Genomic DNA, 10,016 nt, shown 5'->3' with positions numbered 1-10,016 from the left:
CTCTGAAGTAGAGCAATCAAACCGTGACATGAAGATAATTGACATATTTAGGACACACATTAAGAATGACAGTAACATGACTTCTATGGCAAGTGATCATATGAACAGGCCACTTAAGACAAACATTCTACAGACCAATTGAAAAAGAAACCATGTCCATCAACATGACACTCAGAAGCCTGAACAGACCAGCACAAGAATTAAATAAACAGCAGATAATAATGAAGGTCCTGTCCTCCAGAGGATGAAGAGGAGAGGTGTGTATTTTTGTTTGTGGTTTTGTTTTTTTTTTGCGGCGGGGGGGGGCGAGGGTTGATATTGTTGTTTGGGGGAGAGTTGGTGGGTTTTCTTTTTTAGCTTTTAGGATTCATGTTTTTGAGGTTTTTTGCTACGTAAGAAATAGAAACTCTTAAATTAAAGCTGAGAGGCTCATGGACTCATTTGACTCCAGTGGTTGGGCTCATACAAAAACAGATAGCAAAATTCAAAATAAAATAAAAGTTAGTAACACTAGCTTGTGGCACTGAGCTGTGCACACCAGTTTGTTGCTGTGGATCTGCTCACTAGACACTAGGACTGCAAACATTCATTTGTAATTAAAGTGCTACTCATCAGTCCTAAGACTCCAGGCACTCAAAATACAGCAAAGGAGGCTTAAAAATAGCTCAGATGCCTAAAGCTCATGTAAAACACAGAAGGAAAAGTGCAAGTCACTTGTTTAGCCTGGATTATTTAATTCCTGGTCTCCTGCCCCGCATGAGTAGCCCGACTCAGTGTCCCTGGCTGAGCTCGTCACTCGCCAGCCTGCTGGAGCCACTTCGCTCTGTACGGGCAGGGTGGGCTTGTGTGTCCACACCCCGTTTGAGTCACAACGTGTTACGGGCTAATTTCCCTCCGGCGCAGCGGCTGAGGCCTGCGAGCTTGGCAAGCCAGACAAACTAACCCGAGCTGCGCCTGCCCCGCGGTGGGGCGGTAAATGCGCCAGGCCCCTGCAGGGAACACAGGGAAGTGGGGCGGTGCCTGGGACTCAGCGACTGACACAGAGGGCCGGGGCCCCGCCCGGCGGGATCTCTGGGCGTGGGGCACCCCGGCGCGGGGCGCTGCTGAATGACACCGCGCCGCAGCCCCCCGCCCGCAAGGCCCCCGGGACGGGCCGGGCGCATGGGCGGCGCAGGGACCCGACAGCGCTGTGGGACAGCGGCCCCCTGCCCCCCCCCCCGCCGAACTCGGGCAATAAACGGGACGCGGGGGAGGGGGGGGCACTAAATCCGCGGGGAACGAGAGTCGTTGGGGCTGGAAGCAAAGTCCGCGCCAGAACCGCCGCCCCGCAACGCAGCTAGCGCGACTCGCCGAGCTCCCTCCCTCAATTGCAAGTCCGCCTCGGGGCTCGATAGTCCTCCCTGCCAGCGCTTTTGGTGGCCGCCATCATGCAACTCGGCCCTCTATAGCGCAGCCTGGCGGTGTCTCTCCTGAGGGCGATTTGCGGGCTCGTGCGGCGCCTGCTCTCTCCAGCCGCCCTCCCTGAGCGCGATGGGTAATTCAGCGCCCGATTGCGCCGCCCCCGCCCCCGGTTTTGTTTGAGTTTTTTAGCGCTCTATTGCTCTCCCCTAATTGGGGAGGAGTCGGCGCCAGATGGCTGCTTCCCATTGGCTGATTGGTGAGGCGGCTGCACCCCATTGGCTGAGGGCACAGAGAGACGGGCGCGGAGGGGGAAGATCAAGAAGATGGCGGGTCTGGGCTCGCCGGTCCGTACCCTGCGGAGCCTCGTTCGGGAGCTGCGCTACGTGAGCGCCCAGGCGGGCCGCCCCTACCGGGACACGGCGGCCTATCGGCACCTCAGGGAGGCCTTCCGCGCCCACCGGGTACGGGGCGGGACGCCGCGAGCCGAGCCTCCCCTCCCCCTCCTGTAGGAAGCTGCCGGCAACACCCCCGTGGCTCCGACCCTCCCGCGTGGCCTGGGGAGCTTCGCGAAACTCCAGGCAGGGCTCCGAGGCCGTCCCCCGCCCGCACACACCACGAGCCAGGGCGGGGCGCTGCTCTCTGCTGCCCCCTGCAGCTGGAACCTGGCCGGGGCTCCGCTGCCACGTTCTTCGCCTCGCGCGGGGGCGGGGGGGGGCCGCGCTCTTCGCCCGGGGGCCTCAGCCCGGGCCCTGGTTTGCCGGTTACTCGAGCCGGCTGCTCGGGCGGGGCAGAACTTGGCCTCCGGAGTGGAGCTGAGTGGACACAACAGTCCCGCCGCTGCAGGAGCCGGCCGCTGGCTGCGCAGCGCTCACCGGAGCGAGCACGTGGCGCTCAGCCAGCCCCCGGGGGCCGTTTTTATACACGCCCTCCCCATGGTGGGGGACGCTGGCGGCAGAAAGGCCACTGCGGGGCTTGAACAGCAGGGGCCCTTTCGCTTGTCTGCCGGTCGGGCATGTGCTAAGCCTGTTGTTTGGCTTCCTCCTGCCTGCAGGTCACCAGTGAGAAGCTCTGCAGGGCCCAGCATGAGCTGCATTTCCAGGCTGCTACTTATCTCTGTCTTCTGCGCAGTGTCCGTCAACACCTAGCGCTTCACCAAGAGTACCACGCCAAAGGAGAGCGCTCCACTGAGGAAGCTGCTGGCCTCGTGGGCCTTAAACTGCCTCAACAGCCAGGCGGGAAAGGATGGGATTCATAGGAAGGGAAGAGTTCACTGGAATGTTTGCCTCTCACAAGGACTTAAAAATGACATTTGCTTGTTACAATTCCTATTTATTGTTAAATAAAACAGTTTATTGAAACTTCATTTAGGTTTCCTTGCTTAGGTTTTCTATTATTCTTAGGCTTAGATTCTCACCTGAAGGAGACACAATCTGCTTATCAGATGCTAGTTTCTGATATGACAGACAATATCCAGGGAAACAGGGCAAAACTCTCCCCTGATATGAGTGCTGATTTGTCTCATCTTCTAGAAACTTTCCTTCAAACAGTTATTTTCTAGCTGTTCTCCATGTAGTAATTGGCCCTTTTAAGAGCAAAGACAGCTTGGAAGAAAAATACCAGAGGATTCCTAAGGAGCACAAGAGGTCAAGACCTCAAATCTCTGCTTATTTGGAAAGATTTCACTAGCACGTACCACCACTGTAGCCCCTGCAATAGTAATTCAAAAAGAAGAGCACCACCTACCAAATCATCAATTTCTACTGTGGCTGGGTTTTTTAAATTTCTCCAGAGAATAAAATTGGGTTTTCTTTAATGCCTTCAATATGTTGTATATCTTAAATGTTTCACAAAAGAGGCCTGAGGGACACTTGTAAGTATGTGGATTATGAACGTAAATGTGGCTACTATTCTTTGCTTAGCATACGTGCTGGGATACTAAAGGGGGGGAAAAACCCAGCAACATGCTTTCCCCTTAGTCAGTAAATCAAGGTCTTCAACCTTTCATGATCCACCCAACTTCGAAAAAAGTTCTATCCCCAACTGCCTACTTCAATGAAGGGAAGAGGGTATGAACTCCAAAGTCATGGGGTCTTCATGGAGAATGCCCTACCAACAGCTCCTCTGTTGATCTCAAGTATAGAAGTATCACACGAAGAGAGGTGGCATCTCAAGTAGAAAGGTCCCAGGCCATTTAGGGTTTGAGAAGTCAAACTACTTGAAAGCCAAGAGGCAGCCAGTGCATATCCCAGAAAACAGATGTAATGTACTCACAGAGCTATTTTATTTAAAAAGTCAGCTGCTGCATTCTGCTCTAGTTTCATCTTCCAAATGGATTTAAGGTAAAGCCTCATGCCAAGCTTATTGTGGTAGTCTGATTGAGAGATGACAAATCACTCCAGCCAGGTCTGAATCTATGAGGAAATGTTGCAATCTCTAGGCCAAACACACATGGGAAGGAACACACCTGGTTGCTTCTGATTCTATGAAAACAGCTGGAGTTTAGCCATCTTCCCCCCAACCTTCAACGCTAAAGGTTCCAGTGTTTGGGAGGGTTCAAGCGTCATTAGAGTCAAATAGTGGGGGTGGATGTAACCTCCACTAACTCCTCAAGATGCTTTCCCCTGCCTAGCATAATCATTTGGATTTTATCAGGACTGCTATAGGCTGTTAAAAGCCAAGACAGATATATGCTGGGAACTGAAATGAGTAATGTGATTGATTTCCACAGTTAAGTGTGCCTCATTTCTGGGTCCAGCGAATGTGATGAAAGGTAGCTGTACTATGTGCATCTTCCTTGTCAGATTCAAAAGCTTGGTGACACGTAAAATTACCAAACAGCAATGTAAATTAGCTGAATGAGTTTGAGACAAATTGAGGATGCTTCATAGAGTGGTAGAAAAGCAAAGTGTGTTGAGGTTAAAACCTAGTACTACTAACTAGCACGAAGCACTGGCTCCCTGGGCCAACCACTTTTTTCCTTTCTAGCACCTCTCAACCTAGTTTTTCCTCTTCTGTGGTGGGGTGGTCTTTCATATAACTCTTGAAACCCTCCATATACAAACAAATATATACACGTTAATCCCAGCTTTACTTCCCCATTGTTGTAGTGATTACCTTCTCTCCAGCTGAGAAGAGGAGAGTTCCCTTCCTAACTTGGTTAAAGTTGGTTATTTTTGAGCAACGCAACATACTTTTCCCTCTTTCAACTCAAACTTTTATCAAGAACTTCAAATCTATTATGTTAAATCTGTTTTTTGTTTTACATTTTGGTTCATACTAGCCATGTGTAAAACTATTTTAATGTGTTCCTGGACACAGATAGAAGAGTCTTTGCCTCTCTTGGGACTTGCAGAAATCAGGGGCTCTTTGGAGACACTAGATGGCAACATTGTTCTAGGGATTGGATAACTGGGAGGTTTGTGAGCTTGGATGGATAGCCATTGCTGAGGAGTACTTGTGGCACCTTATACTCCTTTTCTTTTTGCGAATACAGACTAACACGGCTGCTACTCTGAAACCAACCATTGCAGAGTTATCTTGGTTTTATACTGGAGATCTCTTTGGGTTGAGCTAATTCCAAGAGCTCTTAGATCATTGCTCTAAAAATGTAGGAAGCAGATCCAACCCATTGATCTTGCCAGTTACACCCACAGGAACCTCACTTTTAGGGGAGGGGTTTCTGAAGAGCTGCTGTTATTACAGTCATCTTTCTACCTGAACTGCCATAATTTCATTCTGCATTTTAATATGATCTCTCTCTGAACTTACCCTGATATGAAAAGGGGAACCTTAAGGTGATGTTCAATTCCATCAAAACAAAGGAGCTCAGAAGAAAGAAAAAAAGTGTTTGCTCAGGCATACATTGTTGCAGGTGCTTTGACATACCATGCATTTGCACTCACCCCACACAATTCCTTTCAAGTACACTTTATTGGCATTAAAGTTATACCAATATTACCACACTGTAAAAGGCAACAAAAAAAAGTCCATGCATACACATTACAAAAATAGGTGGTTGACCTTTATGCGTGGCAGTTTTAAGATGGAATTGTATGGTTTCCAAGGAAACAATGCATGTAAGAGTAGACACTGGGTGAAAAAGAGATATGGGTCATATTTTGACTAAAAATGAATACATCTTCACTCAATCTTGGGTAATTTTTTCATTAAAATAATGAAAACTATGCCCCATTGCCATGGCAACCACCTAAGGGGGGGCAGGTACACCATGCTTCATGTGAGAACATATGATTCTACAGGCATTAAAGTCATTATTTTTCAACTTCTTAGATCACAGTACTTTATACAACTACCTACAAATTGATTTTATGTATTTTTCCTCTGTTTGCTTTAGATTTGATGCTATGCAGCTGTGGTTCCTGAATGAACAATGGAATCTGATTTAGAAGTTCCCAGAAAGGCTCCATGAACAGAGCAAAGGTCTAAAAACATGAGTGATATGTGATGTAGATGCTCTTTTCACAGAACTGACCAAACCAAGAGACCTGGAATCATGGACCAATCTTTGAAGACAGGGGTTCTCAAACTGGGGGTCGGGGCCCCTCAGGGAGTCGTGAGGTTACCACCTTGGGAGTTGCGAGCTGTCAGCCTCCACCCCAAACCCCGCTGTGCCTCCAGCATTTATAATGGTGTTAAATATATAAATTAAAAACACTTTTTATAAGGGAGGGGGGGGGTCACACTCAGAGGCTTGCTATGTGAAAGGGGTCACCAGTACAAACGTTTGAGAACTACTGTTTTAAGAGCCACAGAGATCCAAAAATGTGCTACCATTATGCAATATAAAGACACCAATGAAGTACCTAACATATTTCACCATCTGAGACAGGGTGTACAAATGCCACACTGAGCAACAAGGGCTTAAGGGCTCATTTTGGGCTCAGCCAGCCCCGCCTCTCACACCTGCAGCAAATGCTCCACGTGCTAGAGGAATTAAAAGTCAGTGAATTATCTCAGTTGGGGAGCAGTGCTGAAGGTGAGCAGAGCGAAACCTAAAGGCTCTGACACAGCTGCCCAAAGGAGCCCACCATGAGGGAAGAGACAACCAAAGAGGGAAGTATCCTGTGGCCCTGGACAGCGGTGACTCCCTCTTGCTTCCTTTGGATTTTCCCACCAGGCAAAGACATTGGACTGAGGTGACCCCAGGGGGAGAGATGAGAGGAAGAGGCCAAGGGAGAACAGCCTTAAGTAGTCTTGGTTGCCAGGTTACTGGTAGCTCAAAGGGCCTTGGGTCAGAGCCTGGGGGAGTGTGAGGGCCCAGGCTCCCCTCCCCACAACATCCTTGGCAGTCCAGGGTTGTAGCCATGACCACTAGGCCACGCTTCCCAACCAGACCCTGCGTGGAGACCATTATACCATCTCAATTGTAGAAAGATCACACTCACACACGAAAACTTTGCAACAGCTTGAAAAAACAAGTAGAACCTTGCAACTATAGTGAAGAAATTGGCCATGAATTGTACAAATCAATAAGGGGAATGGGCTCATCATCCACCAGAGTGTATAGAAAAAGTCTATGTATTCTGTAACAAAGTATCCACGTATGTGAAAGGGACCAAGTTCGAAGAGCCACTGTGTCTAGCAGTAGATCTCAGGTCAGACAGGAATGTGTGGAAAAGAGCAAAATAGAAGGACAGAAAGATATTGACTGTTACATCAAGAGAGCTGGTAGCAGCAGAGGCACACTGTTGCGATCTTGTTATAGAGCCTACACAAGACCAACAGAAAAGCACAGGTGTCGTTAAGATGATGATGATAGCATATACTCTATGAAAGAAAAAGCAGTATATGATAGGTTATCCAGTTATATCCATGCTGATTTATTTTCAAAGCCTTGTTTTGTATCAATGGTGAATCTCACACAGAAATTTGTGACCAATATGAGCTATCTTGATATTAAAAAATATCAAGCCACAAACAAAGAGACCCATTCAGAGAAAATTAGAAGCAGACTTCAGGAACAGCCTGGAGATTATATCAGATAATCACATACTTGTGGTGATACCAAACAACCTGTCTAAGGAAATATTAGATTCTCCCTGACTAAGAATGAATTCAGCTCAGAGGCCACTTTTCTCAGAAGAGCCTGATCAGGTCTTGAAGCCATGTACCATGATCAGATGACTGGATTTGAAGAAATCCAACACTGAACAACTATAGCCTCCACCACCAGAGAGGCCTGATGATGATTACACCCTAACGCCAAAATCTCACAGACTTCCTCAAGATGTTGTTAGCAGGGGACACAAACGAAACTATATCATCCTCACAAATTCAAAGATTCATAAAGTCCTTTTCACAAGATTTTATATATGCATTAGTGTAGGTGTGCTGAAACTTGCCAAGCATATCTTATTACCATGGGCAGTGAAATCCCTTGTGAGGGGTTGGGTCACAGATACCCGCTTGGGACGGTCACCTGATGTGCTGAGACTACCTCTGAGCCTGTTTTCCCTGCCAGCTTGGGACTTCAGAACCCTGTCTTGTTGAGTCAGACACGCCAGTCTGCTCTGACACAGACCCAGGGTCTGAACCATGGGCCCCAAAGCTGCAGACTTAACTGAAAACAGCTTAAGAAGTGCTCCTGTCTCTAGCACCCAGACACCCAACTAAATCCATTTTACTCTGTATAAAGCTTATACAGGGTAAACTCAAATTGTCTGCCCTCCATGACACTGATAGAGAGATATGCACAGCTGTTTGCCCCCCCAAGCATTACTTACTTACTCTGGGTCAATTAATAAGCAAAAGTGATTTTATTAAGTATAAAAAGTTGGATTTAAGTGGTTCCAACTGATAACAGACAGAACAAAATAAGTTACAAAGCAAAATGAAACAAAACACGCAAGTCTAAGCCTAATACATTTAAGAAACTGAATGCAAGTAAATCTCACCCTCAGAGATGTTCCAATAAGCTTCTTTCACAGACTAGACTCCTTTCTAGTTTGGGCCCAATTCTTTCCCCGGTATAGTCCTTGTTCCAGCTCAGGTGGTAGCTAAGGGATTTCTCATGACTGCAGCCCCCTTTGTTCTGTTCCACCCCCTTTTATAGCTTTGGCATGAGGTGGGAATCCTTTGTCTCTCTGGGTCCCCACCGATCCTTCTAAATGGAAAAGCACCAGGTTTAAGATGGATTCCAGAACCAGGTGACATGGTCACATGTCCTATGAGACCCCAAGCCTTCATAATTCCTGGCCTGACTCACAGGAAGGCTTGCAAGTAAACAGAGCCATTTACAACCAATTGTCCTAGTTGATGGGCGCCATCTAGATTCCAAACCACCATTAATGGCCCACACTTTGCATAATTACAATAGGACCTCAGAGTTATATTTCATATTTCTACTTTCAGATACAAGAATGATACATTTATACAAATAGGATGACCACACTCAGATTATAAGTTTTGTAATGATACCTTACAAGAGACATTTTGCATGAAGCATATTCCAGTTACATTATATTCACACTTATTAGCATATTTTCATAAAATCATATAGATTGCAACGTCACACCCTCCTCCTGAATTTACTGCCAGAGACTTGGCAGTCCATGGCAGAGGCAATATACCTAAAATTCCTCTTTCGGCTCCCCTCTGGGGAAGACACTCCAGTGTCCCCCAAAAGGGAAGGGGATCCTGATCCAGCTCACAGCTATGACAGACCCTTCACTGGCCAGCAAAATCCCGCCCCCCCTTTCACTTAGGTTGGGCTTGCTTCCAGCTATAGAGTCCTTGGGGGCTGTTCCCACTTCAGCAGTCACCAGGACTCCAACTTCCACCTTCAGGATACATGTCTCTGAGCACCTCTTCCACTTCATTACAGCCAGGTAATGCTTTTGGGTTTCAATTTGTGCTTGTCTGTGGGTCTCAATTTCTTTGTCTTTTAAGTCCAGGGTTTGCTGGTGGGCAACCTTATTTTTTTTCCAGGGCAGCCTTTTGTGCTTTAATTTTAGCCTGTTTCTGGGCCTCAAGTTCTTTGTTTTTTAAGTCCAGGGCTTGCTGGCTCTCTCTTTCCTTCTTAGCAATTTGTAACCTGTGCAGTTTTAGCTTCTTCTGAGCTTTACTCTGACCTATTTTGCTGATTTTCCTGCCTTTATTTCCCTTACCTGCAATAAGCAAACAAAAAATAACCAGTAACCACTTTGTCTGTTCTCCAGCGACCACACTCAAAACTCACTTAAAATCACTACCAGTGTCTCAAAGCAATCAGCTGCGCACAGAGCCTGCTGACTACGCCATTGTGAGGTGTTCGGTCACAGAAACTCCAAGACTGTCACTAGATGTACTGAGAACAAATCTCCCTGCCAGAGAAGGCTTCCCTCCACTCCCGTCTTGCTGATTAAGACACTCCAGTCAGCTTCAGCACAGACTCAGAGGTTGGGCCATGCCCCCTTGCAGTTCACTGAAATGGAGATCCACTTAGCTTAAGGGCTTCATAGTTAGCTAACAGAGACTTTCCCAGCTCCCAGTATTCAGTCTTTCTGGGAGCCTAAACCGCAAATAAATCCATTGTACTCTGTATAAAGCTTATACAGGGTAAACTCATAAATTGTCCGCCCTCTATAACACTGATAGAGAGATATGCACAGCTGTTT

General features: G+C 47.3%; 1 protein-coding gene across 1 annotated transcript; it reads left to right on the top strand.

The window, feature by feature from the left end:
* Positions 1–1,548: 1,548 nt before the first annotated feature.
* Positions 1,549–2,764, top strand: FMC1 (formation of mitochondrial complex V assembly factor 1). The gene is made up of 2 exons (XM_073327296.1): positions 1,549–1,862; positions 2,453–2,764. The coding sequence occupies exons 1-2, from the start codon at positions 1,725–1,727 to the stop codon at positions 2,654–2,656; spliced, it is 342 nt and encodes a 113-aa protein (XP_073183397.1). The 5' UTR covers positions 1,549–1,724; the 3' UTR covers positions 2,657–2,764.
* The last annotated feature ends 7,252 nt before the right edge of the window (positions 2,765–10,016 follow it).

This window comes from Lepidochelys kempii, chromosome 1 (assembly GCF_965140285.1).
Source record: "Lepidochelys kempii isolate rLepKem1 chromosome 1, rLepKem1.hap1, whole genome shotgun sequence".
NCBI lineage: Eukaryota > Metazoa > Chordata > Testudines > Cheloniidae > Lepidochelys > Lepidochelys kempii.
This window is presented reverse-complemented; position numbering and strand designations above follow the sequence as displayed.

What these genes read in the sequence shown, in the direction of transcription:
- FMC1 (XM_073327296.1), top strand. Translation starts at nt 1,725, where the DNA reads ATGGCGGGTCTGGGCTCGCCGGTCCGTACCCTGCGGAGCCTCGTTCGG. An exon ending in AGGCCTTCCGCGCCCACCGG is followed by an intron (nt 1,863 to 2,452) that starts GTACGGGGCGGG and finishes TCCTGCCTGCAG; the next exon opens with GTCACCAGTGAGAAGCTCTG.